This window comes from Schistocerca nitens, chromosome 4 (assembly GCF_023898315.1).
Source record: "Schistocerca nitens isolate TAMUIC-IGC-003100 chromosome 4, iqSchNite1.1, whole genome shotgun sequence".
Taxonomy (NCBI): Eukaryota; Metazoa; Arthropoda; class Insecta; order Orthoptera; family Acrididae; genus Schistocerca; species Schistocerca nitens.
In genome coordinates, this window is record NC_064617.1 from 493,354,591 (window position 1) to 493,376,182 (window position 21,592).

At 40.8% G+C, this 21,592-nt stretch overlaps 1 protein-coding gene across 2 annotated transcripts in view; it reads right to left on the reverse strand.

Moving 5' to 3' along the window:
* The window catches only part of LOC126253422 (N-acetyl-D-glucosamine kinase), a 228,099-nt gene that overhangs the window by 40,753 nt on the left and 165,754 nt on the right, over positions 1-21,592 (reverse strand). For both annotated transcript variants that reach the window (XM_049954749.1, XM_049954750.1), the window contains exons 5-6: positions 13,226-13,336; positions 6,288-6,411 (exon numbers count right to left, since the gene is read on the reverse strand). In XM_049954749.1, the coding sequence (XP_049810706.1) occupies positions 6,288-6,411; positions 13,226-13,336 (235 nt within the window). The remainder of the gene's footprint in view (positions 1-6,287; positions 6,412-13,225; positions 13,337-21,592) is intronic.

Sequence of the window (21,592 nt, forward strand, 5' to 3'; positions counted from 1 at the left end):
TCTGTCAGAGACAGCAAAGGACTTGGAAGAGCAGTTGAACGGAATGGACAGTGTCTTGAAAGGAGGATATAAGATGAACATCAACAAAAGCAAAACGAGGATAATGGAATGTAGTCAAATTAAGTCGGGTGATGCTGAGGGAATTAGATTAGGAAATGAGACACTTAAAGTAGTAAAGGAGTTTTGCTATTTAGGGAGTAAAATAACCGATGATGGTCGAAGTAGAGAGGATATAAAATGTAGACTGGCAATGGCAAGGAAAGCGTTTCTCAAGAAGAGAAATTTGTTAACATCGAGTATAGATTTAGGTGTCAGGAAGTCGTTTCTGAAAGTATTTGTATGGAGTGTAGCCATGTATGGAAGTGAGACATGGACGATAACTAGTTTGGACAAGAAGAGAATAGAAGCTTTCGAAATGTGGTGCTACAGAAGAATGCTGAAGATAAGGTGGGTAGATCACGTAACTAATGAGGAGGTATTGAACAGGATTGGGGAGAAGAGAAGTTTGTGGCACAACTTGACTAGAAGAAGGGATCGGTTGGTAGGACATGTTTTGAGGCATGAAGGGATCACAAATTTAGCATTGGAGGGCAGCGTGGAGGGTAAAAATCGTAGAGGGAGACCAAGAGATGAATACACTAAGCAGATTCAGAAGGATGTAGGTTGCAGTAGGTACTGGGAGATGAAGAAGCTTGCGCAGGATAGAGTAGCATGGAGAGCTGCATCAAACCAGTCTCAGGACTGAAGACCACAACAACAACAGGTACAGACCGTCCCAACAACTTACTTTTGCATGTCTTTATAGTCGATCAGGCTGGTACACAAAATCTACCTGGCACACACTGTGGACAAATATCTTTATTCAACACAACACACAAGAAAATTATCTTGTTAGGGGAAGCACCTCAGAGAAGCTTTACATGCGAGTAGAACAGTCTCTTTTTAGGAATAATCTGTAACTATGTAACTACTGAAATCAAAGGAATCAGAAATTGTGGATGGTGAAACAGAGTGCCACAGAATTTGATAAGTTGGATGAATACATCAGATTAAAATTGGCAGCCGCTGTCTGTTGTGATGGGTAGCGGGCAAGCAAAATGAGATATCCAACTCGACACAATGGCAGAAGCTAGAATTTCTGTTGAAATGTTATCAACTGGCACCGCTTCCGGCCAGTGAGTGAAGTGATCAATCAAGGTAGTGAGCCAACAATGTTGATGAGTATGTGGGCAAATCATGAAGTTGAGGCAGGGAAGTCTCCCACTGACACCTCTATGTGGCAGGATACCTTGCTGTACTGACACTGCACACAAGCACGAGTCCATTTGCAACGGTCTTTTTGCATTCAAGGCCAAACACACTATTTCAAGACCAGGTGAAATGATGGTCTGATGCCAGTGTAGCACAAATTATGCAACCTGTTGAAGACGCTTCTGCGGGAAATAAATGGTAAAAAGGGATGAAGCTTTCCACTTGAGATTTTGCAGTTTAACTTAACACCCACACCAGGAACACCAACTAGTTGCACCTCTAATGTTGATGATCCATCATTGAGGAGATTCTGGAGCTCATGGTTTGTATGTTGGGCCTTGGAGAGTTCTGCGAGATCAATAGCGCTTGACACATTGAAAGATAATCAGCTACCACATTGTCGGTGCCCAAAATATGCTTGATATTGGTACTGAACTGGGCAATAAATTCCAAATGGTTTCACTGTTGTGGTGAGACTTGTTGGTGTTTTATCAAAAGGCATTGTGGGGTGGCTTGTGTTCTGTGAAGTTGGTGAACTTTCTGGCTTCTAACTGTGGATGAAAGTACTTGATTGCCTCATAGATAGTGAGAGGTTTTTCATCATACATGCTCCATTTTTGCTGTGATGGTGACAGCTTATGCAACTAGAGAGCAAGCGGCTGCCATGTGCCATTGTGTAATTGTCGCAAGACTGCACCGAAAGCAGTCTGGCTCACATTTACCACTAACACAAGGGATGCATCCAGTTCAGGGTGTGCCAGGAGTGTGGCATTCACTACGCTCTGTTTTGTTGCATTGAAGACAGAGCTCATCATGTCTGTCCACTGAATCAGAGAACTTCCTTTAGTTTTTGTACCAGCAACTGCTGCAATTAGCAGCTAACAGTTCCTGTAATATGGCTGAAAGCAGCAAATGGCGACGGTAAAAATTCACCATGTCCAAGATGTGGCATTATTCCTTAACAGTGCAATTTTCAGAATGACTTCTACTTTTTCTGGAAATGGTTTGAGCCTGAAGAGGCGTAGAAAATTAATTTGGAAGTCACCAAACACACATTTAGCATTATTCAGAACCACTCCATGCTGTTCTAAGCATTTAAAGACTTTGATTAGGTTTTGTTGGCACTGTTCCCCAGTGGCTTAAAAGGCAAGGCTGTTGTCCAGATAGGCAAAACAGAACAACAGACCCTGCAGTACAAAGTTGTGACTGTAGAATTACATAGGACAAATGTCATAAAAATATTCTCAAATAAACCAAATGGAGTGATGGTGGCTGTTTTAGGCATGTTCTCTTTGTCCACCAGAATTTGTATGAAGGGCTCGGTCTAGTTAAGCATTCTGAACACAGTTCTGCCACATAAAGCGTAACTGTAGTCACAGAACACGGGTACCGGATAGTGGTCTGGCACTATCTGAGCGTTAAGTGCTCGACAGTTGCTAATGGGCACCATGCGCAGCACTTCTTAGGCACAACATGGAGATAAGATGACCATGGGCTACATGATGGATGAATGATGCCTTCCTTGAGCATGGACTCAAATTCTGCCTTCAAAATGGCCAGGCAGTTGGAAGCTAATCATCTAGGTCTACATGAGATACATGAGCCATGGGTAGTCTTAATATGGTGAACAGTGCTACAACATACCTCTTTAGGATCTCCAAGAGGTCACATCAAGGCTGGAAGCTATCGCAGTAGATTTGTGTGCTCACCACTTGCCACTTGGACAAGCTCAGTGTGCTGCTCTGGAAACCCATAGCTGTCACGCCAGTGATGCTGTCGATAAGTCTTGCACTTGCCATGTCTGGCAGCTGGTGGTAGTATTCCAAGAAGTCAGCTCCATTTATCAGTTCTGTGGTGTAAGCAATTTTTAAGCCCCATGTGAAGGCACGATGCAGTCCCACATCTAATTCAAAATGCTGCATATCCTATATTGATATTTAAGAACTGTTTGCCGCACATAAGCAGAACAAACTCAGTGGTCGACAGGCATGTAACAAGGTACATGGAAATATGCAAACATCTGATCTGGTATCCACCAAGAATTTCTGACCTAACTTCCAGTCACTGATGAACAGGCACTGTGACTATGCTTAGCAATTGGATGCACCTATGCCAAATGTCGAAGTGCAAGGTGAGGTGCACTTCCCCGCCTGATCCCCTAATTTTCTGTGATACCAAGAAGTGGACTGCTGTTCTACACCAGGTGCCAAAGAGTTTGTTGAAGAAGAGCAACATGACCTCTTGCGGCAGAAACACCTGCCACTGCTGGAGTCATGACAAGACAACAGTTCACTGATTTTTTTTGGTAACATATCAAACTTGGCTGCAAGAGACTCATAGTTCGCGTGTGTAACCACTGATGCTAATACATTGTTAAATGGCATTGTTATTGTACTGATATCAGTGGGTGTCATGGCATTTGTATTTTGTCAGTCAGGTCTGCAACTGCGTTTAAAGGCATCTCTGTCTGTGACACTATAATAGCCTTGACGTGCAGTGCTAAGCAGCTACTCCACAAGGTACACAGCAGGTTGTCTGGTACAGTGCCAGTATCAACTTTCGCTCCTCAAATGCCATGGGTGCTGCAATGGTTTCCGATCGTTTATGTCTTCCTGTGTCAAAACATGGCGTATGCACTCTTCCTGTGCTGAGAGATTCTGTGAATCAGTTCTGCCTCGAGTTTTTCATAGGAGATAGTTGCATGTGGTCCCGTTATCATATCCATGACCTCTGCATGAAATAGTGGTCCAGTCGGCTGACCACTAAGGCACTCTCCATGGAATCTGTTGATATTACAGCAAAATGAAAGCTTGCCTCGACTTTCGCAAACCATAGTGTGGGGTTTTGCAGCCAGAAAGGCAGCAGTCTCATGGAAAGTCTGGACACAAGGTATTGTCATAGCCGGGTATGGATGTTTTTGCCTTTTCTGTGGTGCTTATGCTGGCTGGTCATGTTGGGGCCACCAGTTTCTGAAAGGCTAGGTACTGGTGGTTGTAATATTCAGCCAGGCTGGTGCATGAAATACAACTCTCATATACTGTAATAGTATGTTTATTCAACACAACACAAAAGGAAAATATCTAGTTAACACTTAAGAGAAGCTTTATGTGTGAGATGACCTGTCTCATTTTAGGAATAATCCATAACTATGCAACTACTGAAATCAAAGAAAGTTGCACTCTCAAGTCAAAGAATAAACAAATTGTAGATGCTGAAACACAGCACATCTGGCAGCTGGTGTGTAAATACTCTGACAGCCGCAAAAAAAAAAAAGTGGTATAGAATGGTATAGAAAGGATGGAACACGTGTAACTTCTAAAGTAAAACTTTATTGCCAGTTGTTTAATGAAAGGCAAACTTATGTTTACAGCTTCGTAAATTTAGAGAAAACTTTTGACAATGCTGACTGGAATACACTCTTCGGAATTCTGAAGGTAGCAGGGATAAAATGTAGGGAAGCTACAAGTATTTACAACTTGTATGGAAAAAGAGCCTGCTGCTGTAAGAGTCAAAGGATATAAAGGGAAGCCATGGTTGAGAAGGGAGTGAGACAGGGTTGTAATCTATTCCTCGTGTTCTTCAGTTTTAAAGGAAACAAAGAATAAATTTTTGAAGGGGATTGAAGTTCAGGCAGAAGAAATAAACACTCTGAGGTTTGCTTATGACATAATTCTCACAGAGACAGCAAAGAACTTAGAACTTGGAAGAGCAATTGAATTGAATGGATAGGGTCTTAAAAATGTCACAAGATGAACATTAACAAAAGTAAGACAAGGGCAACAGAATGTAGCCAAACTAAATCAGGCAATGCTGAGGGAATTAGACCAGGAAATAGAAGCTAAGAGCAGTAGACCAGACCAGTTTTGCTACTTGGTTAGCAAAATAGTTGAAATAAAGAGCATATGAAAACCAGACTGACTATAATAAGAAAAATGTTTCTGAAAAAGGGGAATTTGTTAACATCAAATCAAGGGAGCCTTTTCCAAGGGCATTTGTCTTGAGTGTAGCCTTGTACAGAAATGAAACATTAACGATAAGCAATTCAGACAATAAGCAAATAGAAGCTTTTGAAATGCACTACTATAAAAAACTCTTTAGATGAAATGGGTAGATCAAGTAACTAATGAATTGGTACTAAATCAAATATGCGAAAAAAGAAATTTATGACACAACTTGAGTAAAAGAAGGGATCAGCTGAGAAGATGCATCTTAAGGCGTCACTGAATCATCAGTTTGGTGATGGAGGGAAGCGTGGGCGGTAAAAATTATAGAGGAAAATCAGGGGTTGAATACAGCAAGCAAGTTCAAACAGATGTAGACAGCAGTAGTCATTCACAAATGAAGAGGCGTAGACTATCTTAGAGAGCTGCATCAAGCCAATCTTTGCACTGAAGACCAAACAACAACAGTCAAAGTTTAAATAAACTTTTGAGGCCAGTACTGACATAGTTAGTTTCAAAAAACAAACAATTTGATTCAGTATTTGTGAAGTAAAGAACAATGACCTTCAGTCACAATACTGACTTCCTGCATGATGCATTTCAAGTGCTGAGGGCCCACCTTCAAGTGCTTTGACAGTGTACATCATTTTTTTTTCAAATTCAGGTTAATTCTGGTCTGTTTCCAGTAGTGGAAACGTGTTTCAGCATAAATATCGTAATAAGTTATAATGACTGAAATCAGAAGTAGGAACAATGAACAGAAAAGCTGCTTGATTATGTTTTTAATACGGATAGTCAATTTCTTTGTAATCATTATTACTGTCAATTAAAATCTGGATATCATCAAAAAATATAGCGCAATTTCACAACAACAATGCTCATTTGTTTTATCACTGTTCCTTTTGTTACCTCGGTGTAAATATGCAACATCACTTGGCAAATAATTACAGAATACACAGCTGAAGCAGCCTATGCCCAGTAAAAAGAAAATACTCAGCCTCTTTCCATTATATATATATTTCTACCATAAGAGAAGAGAAAAAGTATCAAAGGAAGTTGAAAGCTATTCTTCTACAGTATCAGGATGCTCCTTACCTGTTACTAACTTGGAAATGGTCCTTTATTGTCTGCCAAACTATTGAGGTATCATATGGTGCCTTAGCAAGATTATCTTCATCATCAAAGTAGATTTTCACAGCTTTGTGGGACACCCAGAATGCTGCAAAACACCAATGACAAAATTCTATAGCAAAACTTTACTGGACATTAGAGCATGAAGTTTTGATACAGTTTTGCCAAATTCATTAGTGACTCCAGTTCACTGTAACAGCTTAAGTAAGTCTAGGTCACAGATTACAAATGTTAGTTTTGTAATGCTTTTAGGGGTGTTAACTTACCAGAAACCTTACTAAAGCATGTAAAATAAGTAAGATTAACAAATAGTAATGTATGCAAGTGCCCTTACAACTATAGTGGGTAATAAAATAAAGTTCTCACAATAAAATATATGAAAAATATGCATGTGATAAACCAAGAAGAAAATGTAAGGAATGGTAGATTTAAAGACAGAAATGGAAACAGTGTCCCATGCTCTGTGATGTGCAGACATAATGATAACTTCTGTAATCTACGTGTTTGGCTGTTAAAATCTAGTCTCTGCCTCCTACATAATAAGTATTTATTACATGTCTATATTCCTACTACTGTTTGTCACAGATAACAGTTACCCCATGGCAACTGATGGCAACAAAAAAATGTGTGGTTTCAGTTCCCAGAGACTGCAATCGTATGAGGGCAACAAACTGTTGCCTCATCAGGAAAGAGGGGAAGGAGAGGGAAAGACAAAAGGATGTGGGTTTTAAGGGAGAGGGTAAGGAGTCATTCCAATCCCGGGAGCGGAAAGACTTACCTTAGGGGGAAAAAAGGACAGGGAATGTTTCCCTCTATTATAACCATATAGAGGGCAACATTCCACGTGGGAAAAATATATCTAAAAACAAAGATGATGTGACTTACCGAACGAAAGCGCTGGCAGGTCGATAGACACACAAACAAACACAAACACACACACAAAATTCAAGCTTTCGCAACAAACTGTTGCCTCATCAGGAAAGAGGGGAAGGAGAGGGAAAGAAAAAAGGATGTGGGTTTTAAGGGAGAGGGTAAGGAGTCATTCCAATCCCGGGAGCGGAAAGACTTACCTTAGGGGGAAAAAAGGACAGGGAATGTTTCTCTCTATTATAACCATATAGAGGGAAACATTCCACGTGGGAAAAATATATCTAAAACAAAGATAATGTGACTTACCGAACGAAAGCGCTGGCAGGTCGATAGACACACAAACAAACACAAACAAAATTCAAAATTCAAGCTTTGCCTTTACAAATGTCTGCTTGTGTCTGTGTATGTGCAGATGGATGTGTGTGTGTGTGTGTGTGTGTGTGTGTGTGTGTGTGTGTGTGTGTGTGTGGGCGCGCGCGCGCGCGCGCTCGCGTATACCTGTCCTTTTTTCCCCCTAAGGTAACTCTTTCCGCTCCCGGGATTGGAAAGACTTCTTACCCTCTCCCTTAAAACCCACATCCTTTCGTCTTTCCCTCTCCTTCCCTCTTTCCTGATGAAGCAACCATTGGTTGTGAAAGCTTGAATTTTGTGTGTATGTTTGTGTGTCTATCGACCTGCCAGCGCTAAACAAAGATGATGTGACTTACCCAACGAAAGCGCTGGCAGGTTGATAGACACACAAACATACACAAACATGCACACAAAACGAAAGTGCTGGCATTTTGATACACACACAAACAAATACAAACATACACACAAACAAATACAAACATACACACAAAATTCAAGCTTTCGCAACCAACGGTTGCTTCATCAGGAAAGAGGGAAGGAGAGGGAAAGACGAAAGGATGTGGGTTTTAAGGTAGAGGGTAAGAAGTCATTCCAATCCCGGGAGCGGAAAGACTTACCTTAGGGGGAAAAAAGGACAGGTATACACTCACACACACACACACACACACACACACACACACACACACACACACACACATATCCATCCGCACATACACAGACACAAGCAGACAGTTGTAAAGGCAAAGAGTTTGGGCAGAGAGGTCAGTCGAGGCGTAAGTACAGGGGCAAAGATGTTGTTGAATGACAGGTGAGGTACGAGCAGCGGCAACTTGAAATTAGCGGAGGTTGAGGCCTGGAGGGTAACGAGAAGAGAGGATATACTGAAGGGCAAGTTCCCATCTCCGGAGTTCTGACAGGTTGGTGTTAGTGGGAAGAAGTATCCAGATAACCCGGACAGTGTAACACTGTGCCAAGATGTGCTGGCCGTGCACCAAGGCATGTTTAGCCACAGGGTCTGCCTGTGTCCATTCATGCGAATGGACTGTTTGTTGCTGGTCATTCCCACATAGAAAGCTTCACAGTGTAGGCAGATCAGTTGCGGACTTCCTCAAATCCTGCCCTGAAATGAGATCCATCCTTCATGAAATCCTCCCCACTCCACCAAGAGTGTCTTTCCACCATCCACCTGACCTTCGTAACCTCTTAGTTCATCCCTATGAACTCCCCAAACCACCTTCCCTACCCTCTGGCTCCTACCCTTGTAACTGCCCCCGGTGTAAAACCTGTCCCATGCACCCTCCCACCACCACCTACTCCAGTCCTGTAACCCAGAAGGTGTACACAATCAAAGGCAGAGCCATGTGTGAAAGCACCCACGTGATTTACCAACTGACCTGCCTACACTGTGAAGCTTTCTATGTGGGAATGACCAGCAACAAACTGTCCATTCGCATGAATGGACACAGGCAGACAGTGTTTGTTGGTAATGATGATCACCCTGTGGCTAAACATGCCTTGGTGCATGGCCAGCACATCTTGGCACAGTGTTACACCGTCCAGGTTATCAGGACACTGCCCACTAACACCAACCTGTCAGAACTCCGGAGATGGGAACTTGCCCTTCAGTATATCCTCTCTTCTCATTACCCGCCAGGCCTCAACCTCTGCTAATTTCAAGTTGCCGCCACTCGTACCTCACCTGTCATTCAACAACATCTTTGCCTCTGTACTTCCGCCTCGACTGACATCTCTGCCCAAACTCTTTGCCTTTACAAATGTCTGCTTGTGTCTGTGTATGTGAAGATATGTGTGTGTGTGTGTGTGTGTGTGTGTGTGTGTGTGTGTGTGTGTGTGTGTGTGAGCGCACGCGCGAGTGTATACCTGTCCTTTTTTCCCCCTAAGATAAGTCTTTCTGCTCCCGGGATTGGAATGACTTCTTACCCTCTCCCTTAAAACCCACATCCTTTCGTCTTTCCCTCTCTTTCCCTCTTTCCTGATGAAGCAACCATTGGTTGCAAAAGCTTGAATTTTGTGTGTATGTTTGTGTGTCTATCAACCTGCCAGCGCTTTCGTTTGGTAAGTCACATCATCTTTGTTTTATGATGTGATTTACCAAACGAAAGTGCTGGCATTTTGATACACACACAAACAAACACAAACATACACACAAAATTCAAGCTTTCGCAACCAACGGTTGCTTCATCAGGAAAGAGGGAAGGAGAGGGAAAGACGAAAGGATGTGGGTTTTGTGGGTTTTAAGGGAGAGGGTAAGGAGTCATTCCAATCCCGGGAGCGGAAAGACTTACCTTAGGGGGAAAAAAAGGACAGGTATACACTCGCGCGCGCACACACACACACACACACACACACACACACACACACACATAGGGGAGGGTGGTGAGACTTGATCAGTGGGGAGACTTGTTCCTCCCATTATTTTGGCCATTTTGGGGAATTATTATTTTTTTTTTTTTGCATCAGTCTTTCTTGCCATCCATTTTCCATTGTTGTAATTTGCATCTGTGAGTTTAACTGTTGTTGCTGTCCAGTAAGAGGGAAAGAAAGATTTTTCACCGAATTAACTTTTATTTTGGTAAGTGAATACAATTATTTTTACATGTTAATTCTGTAAGACATAATGCTGGTAACCATTTCCTATAAAAGTTCATACTTTAAGGCATAAAGTATAACTGAAAGTAAATGCTAATTGTAGGTTAGGGAGAAACAGAAGCAATTTTGTTCACTTGTGTCTTATGGGGAGACTTGACCCTCAAGAACTTGGTGAGACTTGATCCAGGTATCAAGTGTCCCTGTTCAAATGTAACACCACACCAACAGGTGTGGAAACTCCCAGCAGTTATTAATAATGCTGGACATCAATAATGACAAAGTAAGGTTCCAAGTGGACATGAATGTGGCAGTGTCTTTATCATCATAGTGGCGAGTGATGTTATGCAGCAAACACACTAAGCATTCAAATTATGGTGCAAGCTATGTCCAAAACCATATGTAGATCACTAACATTATTAGTAGTAGCTTCACCTACAGCTCCTAACATTTGTGGACTTTACATATGTTCATTGCTCTTTTTCCATTCAACAGGAATATATATCTTAGGTTGAAAAGCAAACCATCCAGTGGCTTGGAAACACTGTGTTGAGATTATAAACAATGATTCGAATTTCAACTCTTCTGTGCCGAAACAAATCAGTTCACATTTCTTTAATAGCATTACAAAGAATACCACACTGCACAATTAAAACTACTTGCAAACTAAAAAGGAGGCACTAGATTTAATTTATTGCATGAAACAGTTACAGCTAATCACCAATCACAGTCCGCTGATTACCCTGTCTGGCCCACACTCAAAGCTCCCAGAGGAAATGGCACAAACACAACAGCAACGACCCCTGTTCCTTAGCCATTAAAAATATGAGATTATTATAGGCACACCTCCGAACAAGCTAATGCAAATGCACTGTCTTGCCTAGCTTGGGAGATCAGATAAACAATTTGACACACAAGAAGCACAATGTTTTCTGCTTGATGACAACATGAGAATAGAGCCAGATGAATTGCATATCATGGCTAGTGAAGTAGGCCAATCCATGAGGTGAGACACACTACTGCACAGGCTGTTGTATTTGGTTCACAAGGACAGTTAGAGCAGTTAACAGAAGGAGTAAACCTGGTACAGCACTTCTATTTCTATCTTCTGCACTATCTAAACATGCAAGATGGTGTCTCATGCTGTCCAGGAAAAAAAAAAAGAAAAAATAGAATGGCGCATCATCATTCCACCCGTTCTACACACAAATCCTCCACTTGCTCCACCTTTCACAGGGGGGACAATTGCCAGCACTAAGGCACTGGTACATCGCCACATACATTTAAGGAAACCAGAAAAAAAGCCTTTACTAACCCCACCGTATGTGCAAATGAATGATACAGACGTATCGATGCATTTCTGGTGCGGACACCCGTTGCGAGAACACAGCAAATATTGCAGGCTGGTCACACGAGCTCCCTTAGTGAGCAAGTATATGGCCACCCTGTGGCAATCTTTCTCAATTTCAGCCATGTGACTTGCCTCTAACTGAGGATTCTGAACACCTTGGCTATTTACAGTATGTGTAGTGCTATGAATTATGAACTTACAGTTTCCACAACTGCTAGCCTATATGGAGCTTTGACTATGAAACATGCTTCTGTTGACCAAGTAGTGCTTGGACTTTGTTAACTAATCTGGAAGTCTCCCATATTTATTTCTATGATGGTTCAGATCAACTATTTCCCCAAGAACCATTACTGTTTTGTTTGTGGACTAACAGACAATTTTACATTATTGTCACAGACGTTACTTGTGTTCAATAGATGGTGCTGGCCCTCAGTGAGCATTATAACAAAACTTAAATCTACTTTTAGCTAGTATAAATGAGTACAATGATTTAGCCTCTGCTTTACCTCACTCAGTATACTTTTAGAATTTCTTCTAAATGTAGTAAGAAACATTAATAAAAAGGAATAGCTTTTACTCATTCATTCATTTCATTGATAAATTACTTAGTGTGAAAAGAGCCCAAGAAGAAGAACCTACATGAAGCAACTCTTAGAAACTTAAACTGCAAACCGTATTAATATACTAATACTATGCTGCTTAATCCTGTTTGTCTTGTCACTAACTAAATTTAATCTAGAAAATTACCAAGAAGGTCACTACTTTGAAAAAAGTACTACTTCCTTAGTTGTATTGATTAGCTGTTGTTTTACTTTTAGTGGTGACCCAATATTTGCCTGAATACATTGGTATCACTCAATCAACGAAAAGCTACTTGAAATTAATTGTGAAGAAGATAAATACACAAAATTCACATGGAAAAAATGTTCCTATTTATCCCAAGCATACTACCTTTAGTGAGAGTTTCGAAGAACTTCTGGGTCTGTAATACCAATATAAAAATGGAAAGTAATAAAAAAAAAAAACTGAAAATCTGTTAATTTTGTATACTGCAATCACAAAGGTAATACAAGTATGTTTTAAGTGAAGCATGCATCATTAATAGTTGTAAAACCAGAACAAAGTATACTAATTATAATACACTGTGAGACAGTGCAGAATATATCTGAATCTTGACTTTTAGTCTATTGCTATACCCTGTGCACTGGGTGTAGTCTAACCCAAGGATTAAAGCAAATTTTTCTAACTGTGCATTTATCCCTTCTTTCTCATATTTATCATCTTTGTCCCGATGAAAGAGTTTTAGAATTGCTACAGGTTAAATTAAAATAGTATATATTAAATATAAATAAAACAAATTTTTTTCTCTATTAACCCTTCTCTGGCAGCTGGAAAGTAGATGATCCTACTCAGTGACAGATACTAACAATACATTACATTCACTACTGCAGAGAATGCATAAACATGCAGATTTTGAAATCCAAGATAATCTTCCATTTGAACTTCTCTTGAAAATTCTGTTAAATGGGCGATATCTGACAATTTTTTAGCACCTAATAACAGTAAACAGAGAGGAAATTTTGTTTTCTTAGTCTTCAATGTTGTTTGGAAGGTGCACATTACATACACCACACACACACACACACACACACACACAGGATAAGTATTTTTGTTAGCATTAACCCTATATGACTAAAAATATGTAAAGATGCTGAAGCCTCACCGCTTCCTTCATCACCCAGCATGTTGCCCCAGCCACCACATCTGCTCTGAGTCCCATCTGGATTCAAGAGAAGAGCATTGGAGCCAGTTCCAGCTATCAGTACCATCCCACCTGTACCACAATGAAAAGAAACTTTTTGATGCAAACACAAATGGCAAAGCATTAGCACAAGAAAGTATTTTCCTTTTACTGAAAATATTTGAAATCCAGCTGATGGTACATTCATTTAACACGTATGTATCACAAACATTAATCAGAGACTCGATCATGGTGTTATGTTGATGACTTTCACAGCATTTTGAAAGTGTAATGGGAAATGTATGGATGGCTGTAACAAAATAGTCTGACCAAATGTTTGAAACTGGTTTCAAGATCAAGAGTCCAAAATATTGAACTATACCAATTTACATAGCAGTGAAGAATATTGTGGAGTATGACAGAATAAAGACATACAATGGGAATAAAAGTCAAAATTTCTGTCATTTGTGAATTTTTCTTTCTTTCATTGAGAAACGTATTCAGAATGAGGATGCTGTCAGAACTGGCAAGCAATACATACAAATTAACATATAATTTTGAAAACTCAAAAGTTACAACACATTTTGATGGCTCTTTAAGAGAAATTAGAAGATATAATTCATGCTGAACGAAGGTTTATTTGTAATCACTGTCAGTTCCGGTGAGATTAGATTAGATTAGATTAGATTCAGTTTGGTTAAATAAATTAAGATTAAACTATAAAGCACATGTGATAACAAAAATGATTTATGTAGTGGTTTTTTAATACATGTTTTGTAATAATAAACATAAATGGTGTGCCTTAAGGTATTCAGCCTCATTGTCAATTTCATTTTTATGAATGACATTTCACTGCCTGGACTCAAAGCACACTGGTTCAAGACCAGTCAAAGAGTTCACATAATAATAGAAAATCACAGCACTTAAATAAGATCACTGGACCCGTTATTGATACATCATGTAAAAAATGGAATCAAAAAATTTGTTGGGTCCAAAACCACACCACGGTGAGAAAACATGAGAGATTACAATAGTAAATCTCCAATAAAGATTATGTGTTATTTCCCAGCAATTAATAAATGTAGTTAAATTCAGATAAATCTCAGTAAAAAAAATTGAAACTACACGTATATCGACACAGCTTTCATTATCAGTAGCAAGATTTTAAACTTTATTCTTAGCATGCTACTAACCATAAAACGAGCAAATATCAGCTGTCGTGAAAAAAATCTCATCAGCATATAAAGCGAAAGATGACTTTGTAGGACGTTATAAATTTACATTAAGCACAATGGCATTAAATGTCTAAATATGTCAAAAGGAAAATTCACTTAGGAAGTCTATAAAGTTGATAGAAAGAATTGCTGGCCAATATTTGTCTTTAGGAACCAAAGTTTTAGTACTGCTACAACACACACATATAAAACTCGTTCCATCCCCACGGAGGAAAGAGGGATAGGGTGGCAAATACTAAAAAGGAAGATAGGTCACTTAGACCCATGGATGAGACTGATCCCATCTGTTGTGAGGGCAAGGGGAGACAAAGATAATGATGGAGACATCGGAAGAGGAAGTCAAAGAGTGACTGTGCCAGCTTCAGTCCATAAATGATGAGGACAGACTGAGAGGTAAAGGTAAATTAGGGGAAGAGAAAGGAAATTAATAGCACAATTAACAACTAGTCAGAAAATGAGAAGGGTGAAAAACCAATTAAAGAGAGAGGGAGGAGGGATGAGGAGAAGAATAAAGATGAAAAAGCAATAAAGAGAATAATTAAAGAAGAAATAATAAATAAAAAACATATACATAAATAACAAGAAATAATGAATCAGGGGCATGAAATATAGGAGTATGCCAGATTGTGAGAATATGTTGGAGAGCAAATTTCCATCTCTAGAGTTCAGGAAAACTGATACTGGGTGGAAGGATCACAATAGCCCGAGTGTCGCAGCCATGCTGGAATAGATAGTAATCAATATGTGACAATGAGATCATTTATATTGTAAAACATAGTCACTGCCAGAGACATTAAATATTTAGACTTTGAGAACTGATGTTTGGTGCTCTTCATACATGCATGTTGCTCAAACTTTCTTGTGATATTGGCTCTGTATTTGCGTATATTAATTAAGTGTCAAATACACCTTGCTCATTGATTTGCATCAATAAATGTGTATCCTAATTTTTCAAAATAAACTAATACATAAATAAATGATTGCAAACATGGTTCAGTCAAAAGTTTGAACTTTTGCTCATCTTGCAATCTAGTGATGTCCATGATGTGTCTTGCCACTGTAATTTATTCTCACAACAACAATGAGTCAATTTAATATAATTTATTCCATTTGTAAACATTTCATTCTGGACTTATTTTCTTTCTTGTTTCATCTTAATGTCACCACATCATGTTGTAAAAACTCAGTAAAGCTGGTAACATTTTTACCTGATATTCTAATATGTAAACAGCGACCAAATTTATCACTTGCACATCACTTTGGTAAATCAATACAGTCTCTCAGTATGAGAACTTTTGTTGAAAACCTGTTCAGATAAAATAAGAATTTATAAGACGATAGAGTTTAGTGCTATTTCCTCCTGTGTTTCACAATATTCCAAAATTTTAAGCAGAGCAATAGATTGTTGTAGTAGCTAGTTCAGCTTCTCGCGCACATCCCTTGCACTAGCACCATGTGAGTCAAATTTCACATGACTGTTAGAGTAACATCTATTCTGTACAGAGCGCTTAGTCATATCTAGACATCTTGACCCTGTTTGAGCGCAAATAGCATTTGCTGACCCTTGCCCTTCCAAATTTTTCAAAATAAATCTCTGCATAATGTCAATAGCCAAAGCTTCATCTGTAGATGTATGGCGACTTCTGTTCACTCTACGAAACAATGTAAAAACATTGACCTCAGCAGCAGGTGTTTAATCTGCAAATATAATACGACCTTGTATTTTTTGAGTGACGAATTTGGGAAAAGACCTAGAATTATAATTGGGTAAATATGGTGCAAACAGTATACACATCATGGAGTACAGGCATATGTTTTTGCTTACAGTACACTTAAAGATTTTGGTCTACGATACTAAATGTGGAAATAATATGATTATTTATTTGTTCCCATACCTCACAAGATGCTATTAGTTGTGTATGCTGGCAGCTTTATATCTACCATACATTTTACAGCTTATCATCTGCAAACAACAAGACGTTTTCTATTTTTCGTTCATGTGGTTAATCAGACAGACACCCATTTATCTGAACAAGAAAGCAGTCCACTTGAAAAGGGTCCTAAACATAAAACAAACACTGTGGCATCCCACAAAATAGTAGATGAGTTCATAAGAGAAACTGAACACATCATAAAGCAACAGGAAAGACTGAACACACTTGAATTCAATGCAGATCTGACCAGAAAAGTAGATGCCAAAGAAGTAAAAACACATAATCAGAGACAGGAAAACAACCACAAAATACAAGGAGCGTTCAAGAATGATTTAATGTAATAGGTTCTTATACCTTTCACGACCTGCTGAACTGTGAACCACCTGAAGAAGAGCTGGAACTGGGGACTGACACAGAAGAGACAGAGCCACGCCCTCCAACCAGGGATGAAGTCGCATATGCCATAAGTAATCTAAAGAATAATAAGGCAACTGGAGAAGATGGTATAGCAGCCGCGATGATAAGGTGGGAAGGCAACAAAGCAACAGACAACATGACCAACATAATCCACCAGATCTGGAGAACAAAGAAGTTGCCAGAATGGTGGAGAATGCAATTGTAGCACCAATACATAAGAAGGGGGACAATAGAGATGCAAACAACTACAGAGGAATATCACTACTAGAGGTCGGATACAAGGTGCTGTCAAAACTATTGCTCAAGAGAATAGAACAGTTTGAAAGTACAGTTGGCGACTACCAAGTGGGATTCAGGAAGGGAAGGGGTTGTATAAAACAGATATTTATCCTGAAGCAACTGACAGAACATAGGGCCTTAAAAATCAAAAAGACAGTAATAACCTTAGTGGACTTCACAAAGGCATATGACTCCATCGACAGACAGACTCTTGCTAGGATCCTGAAGAACAGAGGACTTGATGGAACTTCACAAGAACTCATAAAAGAAATTCTGACAGACACAAAAGCAAGGGTGAAATTCAGAGGAACAATGTCAGAAGAATTAGAGATCAAGACTGGTGTTAAACAGGAAGATGGATTGTCACCATTGTTGTTCAATATAGCACTGGACAAAGTGATCCGGCAGTGGAGAGCAATAAACGAGGAAATGGGGATACCAGAGACCCATGTGGTGGACAAAAAGGACAACAGGGCTCAAGTGGACTGCCTAGCCTTTACAGATGACATAGCAATAGTAAGTGAGATAGAGGAAGACGCAAAGACACAACTCGACAACTTAAGTAAGGTAGCCAGAAAGGTGGGACTGAGGATCACCTATAACAAGACAAAGACATTAAATACCACGGCAGACTGGGAAACACCGGAAGGCACTGTGCAAATGGTGGACAAATTTAAATACCTGGTTGATTTTATAACAGGAAGGAACAGGAGCAAGGAGGGAATAACAGAGCAGATAAAGAAGATGAGGTCAGCCTTCTGCATGATGAGAGAGATATACAATAAAAAGAATATATCCACAGACGTAAAAATAAGCCACTACAAGGCAACGGTGAGGAATGCAGTATTATATGCTGCTGAGACGATGACACTAGGAAGAAATGGGCCAGAACAACTAAAAAAAGAAGAGAGAAAAATACTGAGAAAAATACTAGGTCTCAAAAGAGATGGATGCGAAGACCTAGGGAAGAATTGTACCGGAACATGAGAACAATATCCAGGGAAATCAGACTCAAAATGGTAATGTTTGCTGGACATGTAGTTAGGATGAGTATGGACAGAATGATGGAGAGAGTGTGGGAAACAACAGGGAGGACAAGGGGAAAAACAGGAACCAAGTGGGTTGTTGAACTTTGGAAGGACTGTTTGGAATTGGGGATCAAGGTCGAAGGAAAGGAAAATTGGAGGAACAAATATACACAGACTAATATGCCGGAGATAAATGACAGAGAAGAATATAGGAAAAGATTAGTGTGTCACCAGTGGAGCCGACAAGAGAAATGGACACTGAAGATCCCGGAAGAAGAGCGGGAGAGAAGAAGAGAAAGAATGAAGAGGTTCTGGGAGAAGAAGAGGAAAATGCAGTCCACAAAGGGGCAAGCCATAGTCCTACAGAGGCTGTAACGCAAGAAGAAGAAGAAGAAGGTTCTTATACCTTCTTTACTAATGAACATGGGTCAACATACATGAGATCTTTCAATATATTCCCCACCTATGTCAATATGCCACTGCCACCTTCCTGGCAACTTCACTATTGTGTTGTAGAACCACTGTTTCAGGGTACCACGCACCCACTCATGGACAGCAGCAGCATCTAATTCTTCATGGTTGCCAAACCTCCTACTTTACAGCTAGTCCTTCATATTATCGAATGAAGTATAATAATAGGGAGTGAGACTTGGTAAATATTATGGGTGTGGCATAAAAAGGAAATCAGTGGCATTGCTGGTGTAGGACCATGCATTGTCATGCTGGAGGAGAACTATTGACACAACCTCAATGTTCTCCAGAGACTGCAATGTTGATGGATGATCAGTACTCACTTTCTTTCATACAAATTCCTTCCACTATTGAACCCAGTGATCCAATTGTAAACAATCTTTTGTGCACGAGCTTCCTGCCCACAAACCACAATTAAAAGTTTATAAATAGCTGCTGTTTTGACTCTTTCTTTCCACAAAACTATGCTGTCCTTGGTAGTCCTCTATCTTGTCAATAGCTTTCTCTACTTAACAGCCAACAAATGCTGTCCTTTCACTGCACACGGTGTTCACAACTGCCATCTAGCATCTGTATTGTACACTAGAATCAGTTCAACGTCGTAGGAGATGGCCCATAGTTTGAGCGGTATTTATAAAGAAACACAATTTTAAGTCATTTCTGATTGTCCCTTGTAAAACACAAACACAACTGAAGAAAAGACCGACAGACGGCTAGTGAAAAGCTAAAGCAGGCTGAAAGGGCAACACAGTTGGAATCAAGAAAGAGACAGAATACTTTGACAAGACATTACAATTCATCCATAGTAACAACATTACCGAACTAACAAGTGATCCAAAAAACAGATACCAAGGAAATGTGCAGAAAACTCTGAAAAACTTTGAAACAATCTTCACACAGACACACACTGAAACAATGATACATAAAAATCACAAAGCCCCAACTCTGAAATCATTACCTAAAATTCACAAACCGAACATTCTAAAAAGATCTATGTTCAACTTCACCAAAGCAGCAACCAACTGTTTAGTCAAACAAATACACACGTTGCTATACACAATATATAAATACACAGAAAACAGAAGCCTAAAGAACTCAAGTGAACTAACATTAATCTCATCTGAAATAATTTCCATGTACACTCCTGGAAATTGAAATAAGAACACCGTGAATTCATTGTCCCAGGAAGGGGAAACTTTATTGACACATTCCTGGGGTCAGATACATCACATGATCACACTGACAGAACCACAGGCACATAGACACAGGCAACAGAGCATGCACAATGTCGGCACTAGTACAGTGCATATCCACCTTTCGCAGCAATGCAGGCTGCTATTCTCCCATGGAGACGATCGTAGAGATGCTGGATGTAGTCCTGTGGAACGGCTTGCCATGCCATTTCCACCTGGCGCCTCAGTTGGACCAGCGTTCGCGCTGGACGTGCAGACCGCGTGAGACGACGCTTCATCCAGTCCCAAACATGCTCAATGGGGGACAGATCCGGAGATCTTGCTGGCCAGGGTAGTTGACTTACACCTTCTAGAGCACGTTGGGTGGCACGGGATACATGCGGACGTGCATTGTCCTGTTGGAACAGCAAGTTCCCTTGCCAGTCTAGGAATGGTAGAACGATGGGTTCGATGACGGTTTGGATGTACCGTGCACTATTCAGTGTCCCCTCGACGATCACCAGTGGTGTACGGCCAGTGTAGGAGATCGCTCCCCACACCATGATGCCGGGTGTTGGCCCTGTGTGCCTCGGTCGTATGCAGTCCTGATTGTGGCGCTCACCTGCACGGCGCCAAACACGCATAAGACCATCATTGGCACCAAGGCGGAAGCGACTCTCATCGCTGAAGACGACACGTCTCCATTCGTCCCTCCATTCACGCCTGTCGCGACACCACTGGAGGCGGGCTGCACGATGTTGGGGCGTGAGCGGAAGACGGCCTAACGGTGTGCGGGACCGTAGCCCAGCTTCATGGAGACGGTTGCGAATGGTCCTCGCCGATACCCCAGGAGCAACAGTGTCCCTAATTTGCTGGGAAGTGGCGGTGCGGTCCCCTACGGCACTGCGTAGGATCCTACGGTCTTGGCGTGCATCCGTGCGTCGCTGCGGTCCGGTCCCAGGTCGACGGGCACGTGCACCTTCCGCCGACCACTGGCGACAACATCGATGTACTGTGGAGACCTCACGCCCCACGTGTTGAGCAATTCGGCGGTACGTCCACCCGGCCTCCCGCATGCCCACTATACGCCCTCGCTCAAAGTCCGTCAACTGCACATACGGTTCACGTCCACGCTGTCGCGGCATGCTACCAGTGTTAAAGACTGCGATGGAGCTCCGTATACCACGGCAAACTGGCTGACACTGACGGCGGCGGTGCACAAATGCTGCGCAGCTAGCGCCATTCGACGGCCAACACCGCGGTTCCTGGTGTGTCCGCTGTGCCGTGCGTGTGATCATTGCTTGTACAGCCCTCTCGCAGTGTCCGGAGCAAGTATGGTGGGTCTGACACACCGGTGTCAATGTGTTCTTTTTTCCATTTCCAGGAGTGTATATACACAATCCAACAGAAGAAGCTGTCAACATTATGGGACAACATCTGCAACACTGGCAACAAACATATAATGGATATCAATCACAATCATGCTCATCAGAAAACAAAACCATTTTCTTCAGCAACAAGTTTTACTCCCAACAACAATGACTACCTATGAGATCCACAATCCCTGGCCTCTTTGCTGAGATATTCACGAATCACACAGAAAACCAAATCTTTGACAAAATTTTAAAACCAAAGCAGTACAAAATAAAATACTGGTGCCATTAGGCAGATGTAATCTGCCTAACAGATGAACTACACACTCATATAAAAGAACTTCATAGTAGCTTAAACACTATCCATCCACAAATACAGTTCACCATCGAGACACAAATGGATGAAAGAATTAATTTCTGAGACCTCACCATGCACAAGA